At 39.6% G+C, this 24,187-nt stretch overlaps 1 protein-coding gene across 3 annotated transcripts in view; it reads left to right on the top strand.

Moving 5' to 3' along the window:
- The first annotated feature begins 3,226 nt into the window (after window positions 1-3,226).
- TEX2 (testis expressed 2) overlaps window positions 3,227-24,187 on the top strand; it is a 30,491-nt gene continuing 9,530 nt past the window's right edge. The window contains exons 1-7 of one of the 3 annotated variants that reach the window (XM_062506049.1): window positions 3,227-3,593; window positions 6,636-8,291; window positions 14,561-14,761; window positions 16,423-16,759; window positions 17,906-18,153; window positions 19,478-19,627; window positions 20,991-21,090. In XM_062506049.1, coding sequence (XP_062362033.1) covers window positions 3,336-3,593; window positions 6,636-8,291; window positions 14,561-14,761; window positions 16,423-16,759; window positions 17,906-18,153; window positions 19,478-19,627; window positions 20,991-21,090 — 2,950 coding nt within the window. In that variant the 5' untranslated portion in view covers window positions 3,227-3,335. Of the gene's footprint in view, window positions 3,594-6,635; window positions 8,292-14,560; window positions 14,762-16,422; window positions 16,760-17,884; window positions 18,154-19,477; window positions 19,628-20,990; window positions 21,091-24,187 lie in introns of those variants that run through there. The other 2 variants (XM_062506048.1, XM_062506046.1) reach the window with 2 other exon arrangements.

Genomic DNA, 24,187 nt, shown 5'->3' with positions numbered 1-24,187 from the left:
AAAAAACACATTTTAACATAATTTTAAAGGCAGCAATATGCATTATAGGAAATGACTAAACCCCCAAAATCTGTGATGGAGGATGAGAGGGGGGATATGTTTGTGTTTTTTTACTATTTTATTTTGTTGTGAGAACTAATGAAAGGTCCCTTTGAACTGTTTAATGGGGAGTGTTTTGGAAGGAAAAGGTGCTACCTGTTGCATGCAATTACAAATGATAAGCAAGAATATAGTTCATAGGAGGAGAATATGTGAATAGAGAATCTATTATATACTTACTAGCATTTTTATTAATTCTTATTGTCCCAGCTGGGAGTAAATGTTCTGTGATATAATTATACTCTGATGTAGTTTGAATCTATTCCAAAGAGCAGAGCTTTGCCTAAAACTTTTTATTTCTTCTGTTAGGGAAAATGATGGATTTCTTAAAAATACTGCTTCACTTCAGCCTTCAGAAAATCACGAAATATAAAGAAATTAGATTTTTCTGAGTTTCTGGAGGAAACTGCTTAGCTTTTTGTATTTGTTAAAATGGGGCTGTAGTGCATCTTTTAAAGATTTTGGTAAGTGGTGTGTCATGGAAGGAGAATAAGAAATTATAATTATTTTTTATCTGTAAAGGCAAAGGAACTAATGTGGTAGCTGACCTTTCTTAAGTCTCTGGGGAAAATATTAATGAAGAAGACACTCGCTTAGCTAACATTAAACAATTTTTGCTTTATTATTTTTGAAGTTTTGTAAAGACAAGCTTGGGAACCTCAGCAGCAGCAACAAAATTCCAGTAATTTTGTCTGCAGCAAACTTGCAGTAGTTTTGAAGGTTCCTTATTTGCCATTGCAATTTTACTTGACTTTTCTGTCCTGGACTTAAAAGGACTCTTACTTGTCTCTTTAATAGTTCAATAATTTTCATTAAAAGTATAATCTCATTGACAAGATGTTAAAATCTTGCCTAAGATCCTCTTTTTAAGTATCCCTAAAAGTACTTAAATGCTGATTATTTAACTTAAATTTTTCTGGACTTAAAAGCATTTGCACAAAAATGTTTGGGTTTTTAATGATGCTCAGAGAACTTCTTCTGCTGGAGGTGTTTTAGTTCTCACCCAGCTTAATTGTCTGACCTGGGTTTCTCTGTCAGGGGTATGTATTGTGTGTGTATATTATGGTCTATAGTGGGTGGCACCATCAGTTTTGGCCATGATCAGGGATTGGCTTCTGCTCAACACATTTGACTACAGTCATTTAATAGTACTCGATATTGATATCAAATTTTTCATTTCTGCCCTGGATTTAAAACAGGTTTTGTTGGGCTTCTTTTTTCCTCTTCCCCCCCTCCCCCCCCCTCCCCCCATCCTCTGCATCTCAAATCCAGTTGCATGAATTTGGAAAGTGAAGCAAAACTTCCTTCTTGATCCTGATGGAAATTGAGCCTTATCTCCAGGCTGGGTAACTGGATCCCTGACAGGAAGGTTTCACAGGGCTATTGTTTGATAGTAATTACCAACCCTGGCTCTGTAGTTCATTTAAAAGTAATGAGTAGTGGATGTAAAAGGAACAATAGATGTTAACTATGGAATACATTAACTCATGGAGATGCCAGGGGAATTTAATTGATCATAATTAGAAATTTGAATGGGTATAGGAAAGAACATTGAATTTTGCATTTCCTATCCCTTCATTTTTGGTCTTTTATGGTATAGATCTGCTGAATGAGATGAAATCCATGTGACAGATAATGTCCCAGCAGCTGTGCTCTCTGCTTCAGGGAGGGCATTCTGGGCCATATGGGAATTGGCTTTCTAGACTACTTCTGTGGCCAAGTAGTACTTTACACTAATATTGTGCTTCATTTTGAGGGACCTGAAATGAAGACTTCTTGTTCTTAACAGAAAATTTTGTTTGATGCTGACAGTTCTGTTACTTATTTTAAATAAGTACAAAGAATTGCAGCAGTTCTCCCACATGTCTTAGTGTTGGAAGGCAGATACTGGCTGAATCTCTAGTAAATCAAACAGAATCTAGAACTTCTGGGAGCAGATATGAATTTCAGATCATACTGCCTTGTGCAGGTGTTCCCTGTTTGGAACATGGCTGTAATGTGTTAGTGGGGTCCTGTTCCTGTTAATATAAAATGTCACTCCACATGGAGGCTGCAGAGATTGTCTAAAACAAATATACTGCTTCTCCTTCTTGCCAAATGGAAGGTAGATTTAGAGTATAAAATGTTTACCTGTTTTGAGTCTGACACTTGAAAATTACTGTCCTGTAATCCAAAATTATAAAAACACCCCATGAATCCTAAAGAACAATTGTGCTTCTTTCCCAGTCTGCCAAAGCTGGAGAGCAGCATGTTGGACAAGGGATGGCCCAGAAAGGTTGCTGGGGAAAGCAGAGGCATAACCAGTGAGAAACATCTTATCCTGTGAACCCCTGTGGTAACCTGCAAGAAGTTGAATTGTAGCATTATCAATAATCAAATTTGTTATTTCCTGAGTAGCATTTGGGACTTGTTCTTCTCTCAGATACAGGGGAAAGTACTGCTGTGCTGTTTAATAACCTGTAAGACTTTACTTAAGAGGAAAAGAATTTTTGTTTTGTGGAAAACATTTTTGTCTGTGTTTAATAGCAACAAAAATACAAGTGTTGAACCTTGCTGCACATTTTTCTGATAGCATTTTGCTGATACAGTGTACTGTGCACCCTTTCCCCCTCATGAAGATGTTGCAATAAGTAATAGCAATGTGAATGGAGTAGCTGGCTGCAGCAAAGCATGTGAATTTAGTTACCCAATCCAGCCTGTTTCTCAAGCTTAGTGATTATGACTAAGTGTGGTATATGCAACTTTGACCTTTTAGGTTAGTTCCTAGCTTGCTGCTTTATTGTTTGAATCGCTTTCTAAATTGTTATGTGAAAATAATTGCTTTGCTGTATAAAGTTGGTGGGATAATTGTCTCAGGCTCTTGGATGGACTGTGTGTTTTCTCAGTGCTGTGTACAGGTGCTTTCTGGGGCTCAGCTGGAGAAGGGTGGGGTGTGTTTGTCCACTGCAGGGGAAAGGAACAGAAGGGCGTTTATGCTGCTGGGCAGAAGGACACATTGCTGGGTGCTTGGCTCTTCCTGTGAACTCCCAGTTAGTCATTCCTGGGAAAGAGCACAGTTACTGCAGTGACATTCACAAGAGGTGCCATGGCCTAACCCACAGCTGGCCTCTCCCTGGGTGTCCCTGTTTGTCACCAGGTGCATCACAGCATGGTGGAGACATGTTGTCACCCAGGTAAAAACATCCTCAGCTCCAGCACCGCTACCTCCCTGCTTGTAGGAAAGGGCTGGGTGAGCAATGTTGTCTGTCCCAGGCAGCTGCATTCCCTCTTTGCCTGGCTCAGTGTTTCCTGTTCTTGGAGCTTTAAAAGCAATGCCTGCAGGTGAGGATTATAAACTGCTCTTCTGTAGGAGTTGGGGATGCAGTGCCTTGAGGTCAGAAGTGGAAATGGCAGCAGTTGGTTGGCAGCTATCTCATTCCACCCTGCAACAGCATCCGAAGTTCCAACCTTTGGGAGAAAGGAATTATTTTCTGAGCAGCTTTCTTCCCTTCTGGGTAAAGTTCATGTTTTGAATTGTTTGAAGCCTGAGGGTGTAAGACTACTACTCAAGTAATAGTTTATGTGCCTGCACCTTGCATCTTCAGAATCAACACCAGAAAACCCCTGAAGAGGCAGTCAGAGAATGGGGAACAGTGTGGTCTTCAAAAGATGGACCAGTGAAAACCTGTGTCTCTAAAAATACCAATATAATCTAATTCTGCAAGTAACAATAACAAATCCAAACAGTTTGGAATTGTGCCACTTCAAATGGTGAGGCTGGAACATCAGGTCTTCAGACAGCTGGGAGAGGAGTTGAGGAGTAGGGGAAGGAAATGAGTGAGGAAAATATAGCTAGAAATGAGTAAGAGGTGAATGTGTTAAAATTATTCAAGGGGTAAAAATGTATGGTTCAAGAACCTGATGAAATAGCTTTATCACAACCTAACACGTACTGAAAGAGCTGTCAAGGAAAAACTTCTCAACATCGACTTTGGGAAGAAAAAACGAAAGCCCAAATCTTCTGCAGTAAAACAGAGCTTGTGTTCAGGAATGGATTGGAAACATGTTCTTTTATATGACATAGTTTGTGATACAGTAACCTGCTTAAGGTAGGCAAATACTGGCTAATCAAGAATTTCCTTCCTTTCTCTGTTAAGTTCATCATGATGTTAAGAAAATCTTGCTTGTTCAATAAGCAGTAAAATCTCTTTTCAGTACGTTTGGTGTGTGCAAGTAAAGTTCATCTGTTTCAGGTCATTAGCACTGCATTAGCACAGCATGGCAACTGGTGTTTAAACACCAGCTAATTAATGCTCAGTGTAAACACAGTGTGCTAAAGAGCTATCCAAACCCATGAAGTTCTAGCTGATACAAAATGTCACAGTGAAAATGCTACTTGGGGGGAGGGGAATTGCTGATATTTTTCTCCTGCTTTTCCTAGATGACTGATAAATGGTTAATGCTAAACAGCAGGAGAGAAGGGGTTAAACTGATGCCAACAGCATTGTGTGCAATGGGGATTTTGTTATTATATTTGTGGGGTTTTGATTTTTGTTTGTTTCTTTTTTTTCCTTCCTTAGTGTATGGTGTTGTGATGGCTTAGTAACCTGGAAAATGTGTAGGGTTTTTGTACTTCCAAATTTTGGTGTATTAGTTTTGCAGTTTCACAACTGGGCCAAAATATTAAACACGTGTGATAGCTGATGGCCCGGCACTATAGAAATGAGCTTGGATATGTATCAGTAGTATTTTTTTCCCTCTCCAAGATAAATTTGGATGTGTTTGTCAAAAAAATGTGGTAATTTGCAGTCTGAACTGTTTGAAACAGAACCATGTCTATGCACAGCAGACAGAAGCATGGATTCTGTCTGCTGGTGGTTCGCAGTTGTGCTAATCCAACAGGGAAATGAGAGACCAAATTTCTTAGCAACCTTAGCACTCACCCAAGTTATACATACAGGTGACTGATAAGTGTGTATGTAAACTTCAGGTAACTGAGAGTTCTTAATATTTGGGTAAATAACTACTTGATCCACAGATGTAGAAAACCTTAAGAAAGGTGACAACCTGCTGAGCCCCAGGTGGGCTGGAGGCACTTCTCCATCACTGAAAGGATGATGCTAATGTTGCTACTGTTGATGGTGTTAATGCTGCTACTTGGATGGGTCACATGGATTTTGGGGAGGACAGAAGAAAGCTACTCCATGGTAAAAGCTCAAGTCAGAAGTGATCTTTAGGAAGAATTTTTATCTCCTAAGCAGTGTACAGAGCAAGGGTGAGATGTCAAGTGAAAGCTTGACCAGGGTGTGAATGGTTTTTTAAGTCCTTTGAACCCAAACTGGCTCCCTGTCATATGCAGCAGAAATGAAACTTAAAAGAACAAACACACCCTGAAAATTAATTTCGGAAGGCTTTGCATGAAGCAGGTTAACGTCCATGCAGCCTGATTGAGATGTTCACAAATGCTGGAAGAAGCAAGGAATTGTCAACAATTTAGGAGCTGTAAAATGGACAACTATAGCGTGTAGGAAGTTGTGGACAGCTAGTCACTCTAAATAAGCTGTGTAGCAAAGATCTGGAGTTTTAAAATGTTTAACCCAGCTTAGTTTAGTGACAGGTTAAAAAATGGTAACATGAACAGCTCTGCGAAGAAGTAGAAAGGGCTGCAACCTTTAGTAGGATGATGATGCTGAACAGGTGGCACTGGCTTGCTGGATAATACAATCTGATATCACAACTGTTTGCAAAGTGCAATTTCTTCACCACCACATAATCATTCTTCTGAACTGCTCTTTAGACGTCAGCAAAGGCCTCACATTAATTCAGCTTGACATTTTGATTACAGCATTTTAACAGCTTCTGAAAAATAATTCAGTTACTGAAGTGGTAAACTCGCTGTCTTGGCAGTGGAGATAAAGTGCTGCCTCCCAGCTGGAGAGGCAGAGTTAATCCTGTAATTCCTGGTTGATCTCTGTGTATGGTCACCAGTGCCTTGGTTTAAATGCGTGCCATTTCCTCTCCATATAAATATGTGCTGAATTCACTTTCAGGGGTCAATAAAATGCTTAAATAATGTGCTCCATCCTGCAGTGACGACTTTTACATATATCTGATTTTGCTTTAAGTTTCAAATTTTCTTTATTTATAAGGTATAAAGCATTAAGTGTTGCATGTAAAGGAGACTGAGAGTTAGGAGTGAAGAATTTCAGTGTGTTGGGGTGGATGGGGCTCTGGAAGTCAGAGGTACACCTGGTAGAGTAAGTAGAAAGGTGATGCTTCAGAGATGAATTGTAATTTCTGGGCACTTGAAGATAATTTTACAGCCTGGTGTGTTTTAATATTGCCATTTTGTGGTATGTGGAAATACGTTATGTAGCACACAGTGACCTAGATCTGTAATTTTGAGCCTAGGCACCTCCTGCTTCATGTTTTTTTGTTGGTGTGAATTCATTTGGGATTTTTTCCTATGTAAAATTTTGTTTAGCTTAATGCTTGAAAATAAGGGCATTTGGAGGGGGGTAGGATGCATTTAACGTGGTGTTACGTTTTCTTCCCAGACTCTTGACACCTCTCTGGAACCTGCAATGACAAGTCGGAACAGTAGCCATGCAGAGAAAAGCGGTGAAATGTCCTCAAAGCAGTCAACACCAAAAGTGCAGGTCCAACGATCTGTCTCCCGAGAAACCATCACTATTCATTTCTCTGCATTTGGGAAGGAGGAAGAAGAGGAGGAAGAGGAGTTTAAAGAGTTTCTTGATGAGGAACTAGATGACCAAAGCATTGTAACAGCACTTGAAGCCAAGGAAGACCTCTGCTTTGAGCATACCGGCCATGACCTTTTTGGTCCAGCTACCTCGCTTAACATGGCCGAGACTGCACCACCGCTGTCCTCATCCCCTGCAGTTCTGCCCACTGCAGAAACTGTAAAGCTGTTGGACTCTCCTTCCCTATCCCAAATAATCAGTGCAGTGCCACCAGTCCTGTCTCCATCGTCACACTCATGTCACACACTTGGCGCATCAGGTGCAGCAGCACCACCTGTGGAACAGAAATCCAGTCTGTCTTCCCCATCCTCATCCCCTTCCAGATCAGTTGCCTGCTCTAGTGGATCATCCACAGTTTCTACTTCAAAGCCTTTTAAGGGGTTAGTCAAGTCCTTTTCAACAGAAGTGGAACCAAAAGAACCCACCCCACCGATGCGACATAGGCAGTTAATGAAAACCTTGGTGAAATCTCTGTCTACAGACACGTCTAAACAGGAGTCTGAAGCTGTGTCTTACAGGCCACCTGACTCAAAACTGAACTTGCATCTGTTCAAACAGTTCACTCAACCTCGAGCTACAAGTGGTGATTCTAAAACTGCCCCCTCCTCTCCATTAACATCCCCCTCCGACACGCGTTCCTTTTTTAAAGTACCTGAAATGGAAGCTAAAATCGAAGATACAAAAAGACGCCTTTCTGAGGTCATCTATGAGCCTCTTCAGCTGCTCAGTAAAATAATGGGTGATGAAAGTAGTAGCCACAGGCCCAAAGCCTTATCTTCAAGTGCTTCAGAACTCTCAAACCTTTCCAGTTTGAATGGCCATTTGGAAAGCAATAACAACTACAGCATTAAGGAAGAGGAGTGTGATTCGGAAGGGGATTTCTCTGGGAGTGATTTAAACCTGACTAAGGGCGATCAGTCAAGAGGGGCAGAAGAACATGCAAAAGAGATGGAGACCAAAAGCTCTCAGTCTGCAAGCACAAAGGATGTGGGGTCAAAACCTTCACTAGTACTTGAAAAATGTTCATTGTCAGCACTGGTGAGCAGGGAGGATGAGGAGTTTTGTGAACTGTATTCTGAAGACTTTTTCTTGCTAGAGGAGGAAAGCAAAACTGATAAACCTGCTGAAACTGTGGTTGATCCCGAGATGACTGAGGAAACTGCTACTGTGTTCAGTAGTGAAGATGAAAATAATCTGGATGTGCAACAGCCTCAAATACCAGTGAAAACTTTATACTTATTAGTACTGTTAGTCTATGCTTACCTTATTATCCCTCTCCCTGGCTATTTAAGTGGACTTTTACTTGGAATGGCCCTTGGATTTATGGTAGCTGTCTGTGTGATTTGGCTTCTTACTCCACGTACTCCTGAGTATCTCAAATTGCATAAAAGCCTGAAAAAGCGGTGGAATCCAGGAGCTCTAGACATCAAAGAACCTGAAATACTGAAGGTGAGGTCATGGCACTTTCTCTGTGTGTCTGCATTATTTTGGGTAGAAGGAGTAAACTAGATTTATCCTGAGGGTGTAAATGAGCTGAAATGTCCCCATTTGTAAATAGGGTAAACTCACTTTGGCAGGGGCACAAATGGTTTGGTATCCAAGAATATATAAGATTTCAGTGTCTTTAGGGATTACTAGAAAATGGAATTTCTTGAAAAGTAAAAGGGCAAATGGCTTTGCTGATAGATTTGAAACGATCCAGCTGAACTACTGAGGGCAAGTAGCGTCAAAGTTCAGTGCATAAAATAACATTTGTGCTTGAAGCTGCATCTTGGGAGATGTATTTTGTTTCTGGGATATTTTGCTGTCTAGGCAGTAATTTGCCTGGTCTGGTCTGTTCATACGCAGAGACAAAAGCATCATGCTCAAGTAGAGCATAGAGAGTTGGAGAGCATATGGGTTCTTCTCAAAAATGAGCTAATTGAAATTGGAATAGGAATTACAGTTCAGCAAAATGTGTCTGAGAGCTGGGTTTTAAATGAAAGTTCATCCTTCCTGCTCTCTGCCTTCCACTTGTTGAGATACTGCAAGTTGCTGTCACTTTGTGTGTCACTTTGCTGCCTGTCCAGCTGTGATCCATCCAACCCCTCTGCTCCTTTAGTGCTTCTGGTCCCTGTGGGACCTCCTAAACTCCATCTGTGATGAATTAAAGTAATGTTTTACCAATTGCAGAATTCTGAGCAAGAAAACAATCTACTGGTTTCTGATGTGCAGCAGAAGCATTTCTGAGTACTGGTGGTGTAACCTTCACTTGATATCACATGCTTATCACAGTATTTGTAGAAGCATTTTTTGCGTTTGTGTAAATATTAAATTGAGCTATTTGAAGGTACATCTCCAATTGTAACAGCACAAAGGTTTAATGAATTTAAATTCAGATGAGTATATGCTGTACAGTCTAATGTAGTGATGGCTAATTTCATGTGTCTTTAAGTAACTGAAAAGTTAGAGAAACAGAATATAAAACTCTACTTTCATTGCATAAAGGTGGCAGTTGCATGTCTAGCCCTTATTCTTCCTTGGTGTTCCCTTTTTTTCCGAATAATACTAGTTGTGTTTATTATTTGCTGTAGTGAATTCAGACTGAATACTCCTCTGTGCCCAACTGAATTACCTGTTGCTCCTGTGTACAAATTGTTACATACTTTCAGTTCAGTCCTTGTTCTTTGGATCCAAGACCCTTCCTCAGTAACTAAAAGCTGGTGAAGAGCCTGATGTTCTTTATTGGCTGGTGTTAGGCTGTCTTTGAGCTTTTAGTCAGGAACCTTTAAAATATATTTGAATGCTTTTATTGAGGAATTACGTCTTATGAAAATGGCTGTAGGCAAGAAATGAACAGTGCAGAGAAGTCTGTATAAATGTAGATTAATGATTTTTATGACCTAATGTATTTCTTTTGCCCATAACACACAAAGTAATTGTCTTTAATATTTAACGCTCCAGGAGTTAAAAATACCAGGTCAGTGTCCATATTGTAGTGGAACATAATGTAATATGATTTAGCAGATTGCAAGTTATTATTCCCACTTCATACAACTATTTTCTATTTGCATCTGTCAAAATGAGTAGTGGACATCTTAGATCCTCTGAAAAGGCAGCTGAAGACTTAATCTGTACCAAAACTCAGGGGAATATAAGAAAATAAAACTTGATGCTGTTGCATAAAGATGTTCTCTTCAGAACTTCTTGGTCTGATATTCTGGACTGCTGTCATGCAGTCAGGATAAATGCTCTGAATAAGATCCATTCATATGGGGCTCAAGGAGTTGAGATTCTGCCAAACTGCTGTCCAGCTGCTTTTGTACAAGTTTGTGTCCATTGTCCCCCATGCAAACATTGTTTGAGAAGTCTGCATTCCCAGGTTTCAAAAACTAGTGCAAATTTCCCCTCGGAATTGCTGAAGTACTTGAATAGGTTATTGTCTTCCACAAAATTGTTCCTTGGCAGTAGGAAAAAGTAGATGACTGTTGTGCTGGTGTGTGTTTCTGTAGGTGCCTGTACTTCCTTCAGTCAAATGTCCTTGGTACTGGGGGAGAACATCCCCCAACCAGAAAATGCATAAAACCCCTGCAATCTTCATTGCATGTTTTTGCATCTGCCTATTCTCCTAGTTTTCAGTTCTCTGGCTTCCTTCTTATCTTTTTTTTTTTTTTTTCCCTCTGCCCACATTTTTTCCTTCTTTAATCCATTAGTCTTTTCTAACTTCCTTCTTGGCCTTTCAGCTGTGTATTCTCTTGTGTTGTGCTGGCTGATATGAAAGGTTTTAAGTAATAGCTAAAATGGGAATGAAAAATTTACCCTTTCCATTAGAAAGAACTTAAAGGAAAACAAAGTGGCATTGCCTGCTGGAGAAATGGAGTTTTTGAGCCACAGCTGTACAGAAAGTGGAGGCTTTTTATCTGTGTGCTACTCCTGAGTGCCATCCAAGGGATTTCATGTTTGATAGTGGCCTCTGGCAGACAAATGATTTTTCCAGTTAAGGTGATGGTTACTTCTCCTACCTCAGACCTTTTTTATGTCTTTGTATTCCCTGTGAATGAAGCTCAAAAAATACATTATGTTTTTTCCTAATTTATGAAGCAAAATACAATTAAGTATTATAAAAGAGTGGTAATAAGAGGGATATTAATACAAATAGTGTGATTTGAGTGATCAACAGTCTTGGAAAAATTTTGGTGCTAAAGCATTTGATTATATAATTTAATAATAATGGCTGTTAACCAGTTAATATCACTAAGAAGCTTTAGGGACAGTTTTAATCCAGGTTTGGGCTTGTATTGTGAAAGTGGCTTTTGCTGATTCTTTTATTTATGTATTTGAAAGTACCGTAAATAATGATTTTAATTTTTAATTTTAATTTTTACCCACAGACCTGGTCTGTGCTCCCCAGCCCTCTGGGTGCTTCATAGGGATCTTTTGCAGTTCTCCCCATCCTCCCCTCTCAGGTTATGCTGTAACACACCTGAGACCTTAAATAAGTAACACTAAAAGGGCTTGACTGTGCAGTTCTTACATTAATCTGTTGAACTGCACTTGGAATAAAAAATCAGGAGCCCAGAGTCAGGAAAGAGAAAAGTCAAGATGAGGGGGGAGCTCTTGAAACTGTTTTTGTAGGTGGCCACGTCCCAGAGAGCTGAGCCTTCCCAGACAGTTGTAGCTGTGACCTGAGCCAGGAAAGCGTGGTGCTGCCCAGCCCTGGAGCAGCTCTGTGCCCAGGGTGCTTCCCTGATGCCAGGCACCTTCTCCTGCTTTCAGCTGGGAGTGTGGAGCAGCTGCTGACCTTTGTAAATGGAGATCACAGGATCAGTGTCAATGGCCAGCAGCTGCACAGTGGCATATGACTGTGGTCATTGTCCTCCCAGAATTACTAAATTTCTTATTTTAACAACTTTGCTAGAACAGAGAAAACTATCCTACAGTCACTCCTCTCCTACACAAGGAAATCCATTGTTGCTTAAGTAGTTTGGGAGAATTTATCTGTTGCTAGCACGTTATAGTAGCACAGCTTCTCTGTTTGGGTGCATTGCAAAATGGTTTCTGTGATCTGTGAATCTTTTGTTCCAGTTTGGTTTTGCAAAAAGAGAGGCAGAGGTATTTCTGCTGAAATTGTTCTTAAAGTGCAGGAACTTTGGAATGACTTTAGGGGCTTCTTGGATAACCTTCTCTAGGTGAAACAATTTACAGAACTGAAGATCCCTGAAGTGAGAAGGCAGGCGGTGTTGTTACCTCCTTTAAAGCTGTAAGATAAAATTCCTGCAGCTACCACATGTTTTCAGATTCATTAATAGAATGAAGAATCATCATTTAGTGAAGCATTAACATTTTAGGATCAGCCATGCAATGTATCTCTGTAACAAAATAACTTGAAAATCAAGTGCAAAGAAGAAGCTTCATCTTTAGAAATTAGAAAACTAAAATTTAATGTACAAGGAGGGTTTGTAGTACTGTGCTGTCTCTTTCATCCCAACTGTTGTCTGAAAATAAACCCCAAATACTTCAACCTTAACTTGGTTCTTCAGTTGCTGATAACCTGGTGGTTGTGCTGTGTTTGCACTTCTGTTGGGTTATGGTCAGCAAGGGAGGCACTGCAGGGTGTGAGAATTGTGTATTTGGCAGATTGCACAGCTAATCCATTTGTTTGAACTGGAAAGCCTGGGCACATGGTACGGATCAGAAAAGCAGGAGGGATTTTTGCTTCTTACTTTGGCACAGGGAAGTCAAGATTTCGATGAGTAAATCACTCCTTGTTTGCATCACAGTTCTACCTCAAGCAGGCTGTTAAAGGAATGTCAGGTGCAGTCTGACCTTCCTGCTTGGGTACCACATGTACCCATAGGTTTCCAACCTTTCTACTGAAAATAGCAAGCTTATTAGACTTAGAGAAAGGGCTCATGTGGCTAAGCTTCCTATAATGACCCACTCTCCAAGCAGCCCTTTCACTCTGTGCCAGCTGATGCAGTGTTGGCTGAACACTTTCAGGAGAAGGCAAGAAACTTCTGAGGCAGCAAATTCCCATCTGTATGTTTGCCTGGCTGCAGGCTCCAGACTTTGTCTGAGCTAGAAATAGCTTGGAGATCTGATCTGGGGCAGGTGGGAGTTGCTCCAGAGATCTGTGGGCCATATGGATATTCCAGTTCCCACACACAGTGGCTTTGAGCAGCTCACGTGATGTTCTTGTGTTTCAGTAAGTCCAGCTGGAGTTCCTGGATGAAAATTAATTTCTGTCTGCTCAAAGATGTCTTGGCTAAATAATTTCTAGGAAGGAGATGGGATGTGCCTCAAACCTACATCAGCCCCGCTGTGCAGAATTTGATGGCTTATAGAAAGGTTTTCCTCATGCACTGTATTTCCTATATAGGAGTTGTGCATAGCCCGCTGTAAGAAAAAAACAATCATAAAGCTTCTTCAAAGAGTATGTCCTGGTATAGGCATTTCTATTAACAAAAGATATAATCTGTTTTGGAGCTGAGCAAAGATGAATGACTTAATCGTTCCTGAACATAAAAGAAATGCTAATTTATCTAGTTCTTTCAGGGTTTATAGTAAAAAGAGTTAGATGTTGGAGTAAGCTAAACAGATATCACTGTTACTATGGCACCTAAGAAAGTGTGTGCTGTCTACTGTGGAAAATTATGTAGTACTGAAACTGAAGAAAATTAACATAAAAATAAACTTTACATTTCTGTGTGCAGGTGGAAACTTCTTTAATAAGTTTTTTTTTTTTTTTGCAATATTTTTGGGGACGTTTTGCATAAGGTAGTTACAACTTTTTGTTTTGAGAAATACTGGGGTGCTCATTCAGCTCTCCCCACTTCCCAGACTGTAATCATGCAGGTGTTTGTAAAGGTTCCGTTTGACTTTCTGCTCCCCTTTGGTTTCTGTTGACACTGATGAATATTGAGAATGCTGAATTTAAGGTTCTGATGTGCAGATAAAAACAATGATCAAAGAATGTTGTATAGCAGGTTGAGAAGGAAAACTTCTCCTTGAATGAGTATTCTGCCTTCCTTCTACCCCATTTATCATCTCTATTTCTGTAATCAGATGTTGGAGAAGAGGAGAAGTGTCAGCCTCATGGTCAGAGTCAGCACTTAGAGGCTTGTTACAGCAGGACTGGCTGGTTTGTTTTGTTTTACAGCACAGAAATTAATTGAATTTAATCCACATATATGACTCCTGTGTTGTAGCTGGGCAGTTACACAACATGTTAAATGATCTCCCAGTGGTTATGGTGCATGGAAGCAAACTCCATTGTGGTCTTCCACTGAGTCCTTAATTGTGGTGATTACAGTGTCAGTGCTGTTTTATGAGCAGACAGGCTGTTTTCTCTGCCTGGGCTCCGTGTGATTAAAGTGTCCAAGCTTGCTGGGAGCAGAGGAGCTGCTGTGCTGCTCAGCCCTCCTGCCCCATGGCTCTTCCTGGCATCCTGCATCTGCAGATCCCACTGTGGCTCCTGGGGATGAGGTGAGAGCACTCTGTGCTGCATATACAGAGTGACTGACTCAAAAAAACCACACCATGTACTTGAGATCTCATTCATATCTCATGCTCTGTTGGTTTGGTGCTACCTCATTTAGGGCATTTATTGCCTCGTTCTGTTTGTGCACAAAGTGAAATGACTTTGGCAAAAGCTGGGATAATAATTTAAGTTTTTAGCTACATGCTGTACTTGGTTTTCCAGCAGCTTAAAAACATGTTAACAGTGTCTTCTTCTCTAGGGATGGATGAATGAAATTTATAATTATGATCCAGAAACATACCATGCTACATTGACTCACTCCGTCTATGTGCGACTCGAAGGCAGTACCCTACGACTTTCAAAACCCAATAAAAATATTTCTAGAAGAGCTGTGTACAATGAGCCAAAGCCTGAAGTCACATATGTCAGTCAAAAAATTTATGAACTAACAGACAGCAAGGTGAGTATCTTACTTATATCTGATTTTAACAAAGAATACTATGCAAATTCTTTTAGCTCTGAATTTTTTTTTCATTACTCTATTTTTACATTCTGTCATTATTTAAACAAAACTGTTGTCATGACTAACTTGCAAAAGATTGTGCTAGGGAGGAAGATTGAGCAGGATCTGGGAGAAAGTGCATACTTACACAGTAAGGGAAAGGCATGATTTTCCTCTGGCAGTTGAGAGCAAAGTTAACTCATGGGAGCTCTGAGATTTGTTCCCAGTGCCTGAGATGACTGTGGGGCTGTTCTGAAAGTTACACCAAAATGGTGTAACAATCTTTGGTGATTGTCTCTACCCCAAGGTAGCTGAGACAACATTTGCCTTTCACTCAAAGAGGGAATGTACATCATATGTGAATGTGAAAGAGGAGAGTGAGAGGTGTCTGGAATGTGGCCTCCTCTAGATACCCCCAGTCTAGAGAAGGAGATAGGGATTTTTGCCACTGGAAGAGTGCATCAACAGTAATGCCAGAACAGTTTTCCTACATGTTGTTTGCCTCCCTCAGATATGTCAAGAGTTGCCACGTGAAGTTGATTCCATTGGCATTGTTGTAAAAAATACATCAATACCTAATTATTAAGGGAATGGATTTTTTTAATGTGCTGCATCAGTCGAGGACCTTGGCAGTACAGATGTAGGAGGAAACCATGCTTCACTTGACTGGAAGTGAGAGGGAGAGTGGGACCAAGGCAACAGTGAGGAAAACCTCCCTCCTTTTCTCTGAGTCTCTATGGGCAAGGAGCATGCTGTCAGCTCTGCCTTCCGTTAAAGGCAGATAATGAAAAGGATAAAGCAAAAACTTAGATTCCTGCCTTTTGCAGATTTGTTTTCCCACCATGATGACAAGCAAAGCTGTCATGTACTGCAGGAGCACTTGACTGATGGTGGTTCCCCATGGCTTAGAATAATTTCCAGTACTTCCCCCCACCCAGTCTCAGTTGATTACAGAAGTACCAGGTGCCCTGACTGTAATAAACATATTATGCCTATTCTTCAAGGTATTTGCCCACAGTTTTTGGAGAACACTGTCGAGTTTAGACCCCACATAAGAGTTTTTAACCTTTTTTTTTTTAACCACTCTTCTAATTACTGGTATTGTCTTAATTTGATATAAATATACTGAGTTTAGGATATCATTATATGCAAATCAGTCTTATGGCTTGACTCTTACGTATTTGATGTGGCTGTTACAAATTTCAGATGCTCAATTTCATAAGGTGAGAATGAAAAGTTAGGCTCAAAACTCAGTTTGGACTCTGATTATTTTACCTATTTCTCTCCCCATGGTCCCAGAAGTAAAGTTCTTGGGTTTTCTATTTTTTCTGCAAATCCATGAGAATAAGATAATTTAAATGAAAACAAGAGTTTCTAATCCACATGGTATAATCTGCTTATATGTCCTTTTTTTAATTCCAAGGTTTGGCTCACCAAAGATTTAGTGATAGTGGGTTGGACATCCACCAATTTCAATCCAGCAATTTCAAGTCAGTTAAACTGGCAGATCCAGTGTGGGATCTTTCTCTCTTGCATTCCTGTGTTCTTCACTTGAGTATAGAAACATGGAGGATACAAGTGAAAAATAAATTCATTTAACCCTTTCATATATCCTTCAGATTTCCCTGGTTCCCAAGAGCCTGGCACGGAAACGAATTTGGAATAAGAAATACCCTATTTGCATTGAACTCGCCAAACAGGATGACTTCATGGCCAAGGCCCAGGCTGAGAAGGAGACTGCAGAGGAGAAGTTACCTGCTGAAAAAGTGGACTCAAACAACGAGGAATCCAAGAAACCTCAGGATGGAGTGAAGTACACTTGCCAAAAGGATCAAGTGCTTTATCTCTTTGGAAGGACGGGTAGGGAGAAGGAGGAGTGGTTTAGAAGGTTCCTTCTCGCATCAAAGCTCAAATCTGAAGCAAAGAAGCTACCTAGTTTGTGTGGGAGCAAGCCAGGTACTCAGATTCTATATTCTTGTCAAAGTTTGTTAAAAGAAACAAACCAAAGTTACATTTTGGTGGTGCCACAGTGATCTTTAAAAGCAAAAAATAATAATACCAAAAATATTTTTCTCTTTACCTTGGCCTCTTGTTGCCACCTTACCCCCCACCTTTTTCCTTCTTGGCTCTGTGGTTTCAAATATTATTACTATTTTTAGACTATTTTATTTGAATACACTGTTTTTCAGTGACTGTAATAACTCCTGTCTTATTTGTAAGGATTAATTGTTCAGTCTCCTTTTTCTGGGTGTTGGAGCTGATGTCAACATTTGCAGTATTAGACTCACTTCTCTCATTACCAGTTTTTCCTCCTCCATCCTTCCTTCCACTCTAGTCTCCTGTGAAGGATAGAGCTTTCTCATGGGTTAGTGTCACAAGAAAACACATTTCTCTGTTTAAATAAAAGTTTCTGCACTAATACATATATGAATAGGTATATATATTTGAACCAACAAACATTAGTCAATAGTATCGATCAGTTGTTTGGAATATTAATTTAAACCCATCCTCTGATACAGTTTTTAACCTGAATGACTCATGCTTTTCTGTCTTTTTTCTCTGAGAAGCTTTTTAAAAATTAGTTAACATTCTTGTTTCTGGCACATAACTTCTTGAAACGCAAATGCAAAATTAATAGCCAATTAAAATTCTAATGGTTACATACTTTTGACAGTCCTTCTAATTGCAACAGCCTATAATTAGATTGGGAAAAAAATACTTTAGTCATAGGTACATATCAATCACCTGACTTTTATTTTTGGCATTCCCCAGCAGGGCTGTTGGGAATTCTGCCATGTGTTATACATATGTGAGTGTCCATATTTAAATATGCTATTGATCAGCTGACTCCTCCAGTCAGTCCCACAGCCTGCTGAGTGCTGAATCATAGCAGACACTGGCTAATTTGGGTTTAGGACCACCTAAACAACACAGCAGTAGAATTTAGTTTTAGCCTGTAAAATAAGAAAGTAACACACTGGTCTTTTTTTCAGGAGAAATATCTGTGGAATAAATTCGTTCCTTTAAAGTTTGATGATACACTGTGGTATTTGGCTGTCAGATTTGTTCTCTGTTGAACAGGTATTATTCCTTTGAATTTAGGGGTGCTGCCAGCACACACTAGAGCTGATAGTCAGCCTGGAGTTCTCACGCACAGCCGGAGCAGCAGCAAGGGAAGTGCAGAAGAAATCACATCCCAGCCAAAGCATAAGGACCTGGCTGGCAACGTGAGGCAGAAAATGCTTCTGGACTACAATATTTATATGGCAAAGTGTGTTCCACAGGAAAAGAAAAGCCCTTCAGGTAGTCCAGTCCTCAGTGCAGACAGCAGCCCTACAGCTGTGAAAAAGGTAATACTTGTTCTCCAAAGGAAGAGTTAACAGTGTCTGTAGCTCTTATTAATCCTTTGGCCTTCTGGACTGCATTTGAGTCACTCTCAGTAAACAGAACCTTAATACTAAGCACAACACTCATAATAAACACATCTTTATTGTTAAGCATGACCACTGTTTGTTTAAAAGCTGTAGTTCATATCATGCATCTTTGTTTCCAGACTTTCATACAATACCAAGAAAAGGGAATAGGAGGCCATGGTGTAATGTATGAATAAACAAATCTTGTGTTCCACCATGAGAACATATTCTAGCCCCCAAACACTCCTGAAGCTGTGATGATTTTGCTGCTGAATCTGGCACGTGTCAGAAGCCATTCTATAAATAGATGAGCAGTGCTGGCAGGGAACCTGTGTCACAGCAGAGGCTCCTCACCCGTCCTGGCAGAGCCAGGCTGCAGCCCTTGCAAGCAGTAGCTGCCAAGAGATGATGTTCAGAACTGCAGCATCTACCTGCCTGTCTTAGAAGGCACTGCCTTTCTGCTAGTTTCAGGAGTTCTGCCTGGAATAATGTAGGGTGGTGAATTCTTCTGTCACTGCGGGCACTTAATATGTTGTGTTTCCTTCATGAAAACTTCCTGGTTTTTCATGGTAGTGTGTGTACACACCCAAAATTATTTCAGCTGCCTTGGCTTTTGTGTGTGTAGTCAGTGATACAGCATCTGAATGTATAATATTCCCAGGTGTTTCAAGATGATTCTCAAGGAAACTAAGACAGAATTCTCTTGGACTGTAAACAAAACCTTTAATGCAGCAGAGGGAACAGTATTGTTTCCTTGAATCCTGTATGCAAACACTGAAAGGAGGAATGTGATTCCCTGTACTGTGTTTATCATCTATTTGTGCTGTTTCTGAACTGGATTTAAGGATGTAAGGTTGGGTCTTGCTTTCCAATTTTTTGATAAAACAAAGAATGAGTAGAGTACCTGTTCTTCCAGATCTGACTGGCAAGAGACAGCATCTCTTACTGCAAGCACATTTATAAGTCTGCCCAGTCTGGGTTTATCTGCTTTTTCTGCCAGAGGTTAAATTACATACAACTTTCTCATTTCATTGCCAGAGGTCAGTCTATATCTGTGTGGTCTCATTCCCTCTGCTGCATGTCAGGATGATGACAGGCTCATGGCAGCCCAGCTGATGCATTTGTAAAGTGCTCCCTGTGCTGAGCATTTGGTGTTCTGAGCTGACCTGGACTCTTAACACTGAACTTCCCATGTCAATCAGGCCTTTTTTATCCTAATTTTATAGAATTTATAGAGCTGAATAACCTGCTTTGTTTTCAGTTGCCAGATGCCAACGTGGAAGCTGAAGAAGAAGAACAAGAGGCCTGGGTGAACGCTCTGCTTGGAAGAATATTTTGGGATTTTTTAGGAGAGAAGTATTGGTCTGATCTAGTGTCAAAGAAGATCCAAATGAAACTTAGCAAAATAAAGGTACCTGATCTGGACTCTTGTATTATACACTCCTTTTGAAGGAAGTGAAACACATAGTCTTTGAGTTTTAAAATTGTACAAGAAAGACTAATTCCACACCTACATATAAAAGACAGTAAATGTGCTCCAGAGTGGCAGTTGACTTTCTGATGGATCTCAGCATGTTAACTTTGCTGCTTCTGTTTAAAGTGAACTATAGCTGGATTAGCTATTTGTATCTGTCAAGTTTTCATGTAAAATTTAAAGTATTATTGTATTTACTTTAGAGATTAATAGAACTGCATATAAATGAGGAAATCTGCTTTGGGAAATAGTAGATTGCTTTTAAGGTAGAGGACATCAGGGAACCACAGCTGTAATGTGTTCCTGTTAACTTCAAACACAAACTACTTGTAGGATGTCAGTGGGAGCAGTAGTTACAGAAAAAGCTCTATGGGGTGACAGAACACAGCTTCTATCAGCTGCACCATCTCAAGGGTGAAGGGAGGAGTGATGCTTCTGAGTGACTTCTCAGTGTTCCTCTTGCCTTCTGTAACCCTTCTGAACAGCAGCAGTTCATCACAGGCCTTCAGCTCCTGCTGTTTGGGGAGGAGTTTGCCTGTTCCTAAAGGCAAAGGAAATTGCTGTCTTGCTGAGGAAAGCAAAGAAATTTAGCTGCCAGCACCAGACGTGAGATAGTGCTGCCTTTGGGAAATAACCAGTAGCCTAATTCTGCCTGTCTGCTACCACAATTGTTACAGCAGGGTACCCAGACATCTCACTGGTAACTTTTTAAGTGGAAAGACTGGGAATGGCGACTGGATGTGTTTTTGATGCGTTCAAGCAGTGTTTGTTCACAGGAGATATGTTTTCTGTCAATTAGAAATATTTAAGTGAATAGATACCCAAATCATGATTCTGTGCCTCTGTTTTACTAAAACTATGATACAGATTTAAAAGGTAATGTTCTATGAAAGAAATTGCCAAAAATAAAAGAACACTGAGACACTGCTAAAACATCAGTGATAAAATACATGACTGAAGGTAAAAATCAAAGAAGTCTTTGATTTTTATTCTCAGTGAAATAGGATTTACACTTCATTCTTGAGCTTTTTACATACTTTGACTAAAAGCATGCTGATGGTTTAAGGTCAACATAATTCTAAAAACAAGTTCAGATGCCCAGTCTCTCCCTAAAAAGTTTTGAAACTGGCAACTGTGAAATACTAGAATAGTAAGAAATAAATGTAATTATATTTGTGTTCTTTCATGGTGACACTTCAGCTCAGTCCATTCCTGAATTTTAATGAGCTTTCTTCTCTCAGGAAATTGATGTTTAGTTCCATAACATGTATTTGATTTTTATTATATGCTTTCATTTTAGCTGCCCTACTTCATGAATGAGCTGACTCTGACTGAGCTTGACATGGGGATAGCAGTGCCCAAGATCCTTCAAGCCTTCAAACCTTCTGTTGATCACAGAGGTAAAAAAAGCCTTAAAAACCTGCTGCTATTTGCTTTGTATCTGTGGAGAACAGAATGTCAATCTGTGTATCTTGTGTATGTTCTAGGTACATGTAATGAAAGCTTATTCTGAGATACACTGAGCCTGAGATAAATACCCCTGAGTAAATGTAATTCTGTATATATGGAATTGTGATCATGTCTTTCCATAGTAAATAATTACTGAACTAAACTAAAATTTGCATGCAACAGAGATGCAAACACTTACCTGATACTGTCATGGACTACAGAGGGCAATGCACATCTCCTTGAGACACATCTGGTTCTGTACCATAGGAGAAAACAGGTTTGGCTCTCCAAAAAAAGCTGCCCTGTTCTGAAAACAGGGATTCAGAAAATACAATTGTAATAACTTGGAAAACAAGAATACAGTGTTATTGTGAAAATGAACTTCAAAATACAGGATCATTTTATGTCCTTAATATTAAATACAACTTTTTTTTTTAAAGCTGTATGACTTTTCATACTGGTGCTTTATGAATTAGAGCTGTTTGTTTTCTATTCCTTCTGTTTTGCATATGGTCACATATTTGAGGATATTCGTGTCACTTAAGTAGTCTTGCAAAAAAGAAAAACTTGGAATAATGCTTTTCAGCTTCAAAAGCATTTGTTCTACATGTTGACGAGAGCTAGATGCCAACTAAGATATAATCAGAGCAGTCTTTAATTTTGAATTGCATCAGAGCTTCTCCACTCAACATGGAGAAATTTCTAATTGGCCCAAAGGGAAATATTTCCTTGGAAGACCTGGCATGCTGTCACCTGACCTTTCAGGAATACCAGATGCATGGGCTTTAGGAGGAGATTAATAAACTTTAATACTAAAAACTTTGTGCCACTCAAATCACTGACCAAAAGCATGAGGATAGTAAGTGCTAACCTTTCCCTCATAAACTGAACAAAACAGACTTTGGGGAAATATTAAAATTCTCTTGGACATACATTAGTTAATGCTGCCTGTCCTATCCAAATATTACTGCTTGCCCTTATCTACTTGAGACTTGCAACTCTTTGGGGAGGAGCCTTATCTACAAAACACTGGGTACTCTGCTCTCAACTTTTCCAAAGAATATTTTCCACTGAGCTTTATAAACTAAGTGTGTTTGAAAAGAGCAAACTCTTTGGTTGGCATGAGGAACAAAATCTGTCTTTTTAAGAGAAGAGTTGAATAGATAGAATAAGCTGGACTGCAGTTAGTATTTGGGGAACTAAAGCATATTGCTGCTTCTTGTCTTATGGTTCCTGTGTGGGACAGCAGGTTCTCCACAGTATTTAGAGAGCCCTCCAGTGTTCTCAGTTAAGTGGTTGCACCATTGGTAGAAATTTTAGTTGGAGTTAGAGAACGAAGGAAAACTTCTTAAGATCATTACACGTGTGATGCTTGTAAAGTGGTTTCATAATTTCTTTTTAATCAGGCTTTCTTTTCAGGGTTCTTGTCAGTGTGTTTTCCTTTTCCTTGATTTAAACATTTTTTTTAATTCCTCTCTCTGTTCTCATAACTTCAGTTGTAAACAAGGACTGTAGCTCTAAGTCATGAGATGGGATTTAGGAGCCACTGAACACTTGGCTTCCATTAATCGCTGAAACAGCAATGAGATCAATTAGTTCCTTCAGTTTCTTGTTCAGTTAAACTGTGACAAGCAAACATTTATGGTAGAATTTCTAATCCTTTAACTTCTCCCATACTGTTGAATGACATGTGAACTCTTTGGGTTTTAAAGAGCTTGCAGTGAGTAATTACTGGAATAACTTGTTTTCTTATTATACTTAAAAGGACATAAACAAGGGGATGATAATTAGAAATGCTTGTTTTCATAAGAATAAATGTATTTCTATGGGTAAACAACTTGGTTTATTGGGGAATGTTTCAGGGCAGTATCCAGAATGAATGCTTCTAAGTTTTTGGAGTATTTTTAGTGTTTGAGGCAGTCATTCGAGGTAGCCTTTTGTGAGGCTTTGAAGTGTAGTTACTAATTGTAATGTGCTTTGTTTCATCCATAGCCATACTATTTTTTTTTTACCAGTGCTTGGTTACAAGTACTTTTTTTTTTATTATATGCCTTCTTTAATTAACTAAATTTGTTAACAGACAATGTTAGGAAAAAAATCTTGTTTCTGTTAATACAGTCCTGCTTGGGTGACAGCATATGCTGTAGCTTTTATTGTAACTCTGTCAAGGCTAGGGAACAAGAAAATTGAATAAATGGTACCATCTGCCCAACTCTTCATTCCCTCCCTCTCCCTCCCTTTTTCCCTCTGGAAAAAGTGTATGAACATTTTATGGTCAGAAGGAATTTTCCCTCTCAGTAATAGCATCCTTTACTTAATTTGATCTGCTGTTAAAATTATATTGATGATTGAGTTCTGCTGACTCATTGATTATCCAAAAAATCTGTTAAGCTGATTTCATAGGTTTTATGATCTTACTGATACTTTCCTATCGTAAAGAGAAAAAAAAATCCTTATAAGCTTGTGTTTGAGTTCTTGTGTTAGGTTTTTAGAAGTGTTAGAAAAAATGTGGTGGAAAAGTTATTTGGGTTAGTAAAGCACCAACTTGACTTCATCCTGCTTCCAGCATGTAACCTCACAGGGTGCCAGTGACCAGGTCTTTGGGAGCTGCCTCTATTTCTGTTACCGCAAGTGGGTGGGGTTATGATAAGGATATGTTTTTGCAGAAAAGAAAACAATAGTTCTTTAACTGATAAAGTGTGACTTTCCTAGACAATAAGACACAAAAGAGTCGTTACCATTTGTCCTGGTTTCAGTTGCTTTTAAATAAGTAAGTAAAAGTGTAATGGGCCAGTGGTTGTTGTGCCAGGTACTGGTGAGGGAATGTTTTGTGCAGCTGCAGTATCTGGAAAAGGGAGATGTATGATCTGTGTTTAGTGGCATCTGTTTTTTAGTCTCTGGATGACAAATACCTACAGCTTTGGTGCAGGTTGTCACTTAAAAGGCTGAAACTAACCTTAAAGTATTCCCAAGACAATTCTTCCGGAGATCAAAAAACAAATAATTTGCACAGACAATTGGATTTAACATAATATTGCACATCTAGAA

Source organism: Cinclus cinclus, chromosome 20 (genome assembly GCF_963662255.1).
Source record: "Cinclus cinclus chromosome 20, bCinCin1.1, whole genome shotgun sequence".
Taxonomy (NCBI): Eukaryota; Metazoa; Chordata; class Aves; order Passeriformes; family Cinclidae; genus Cinclus; species Cinclus cinclus.
This window is presented reverse-complemented; position numbering and strand designations above follow the sequence as displayed.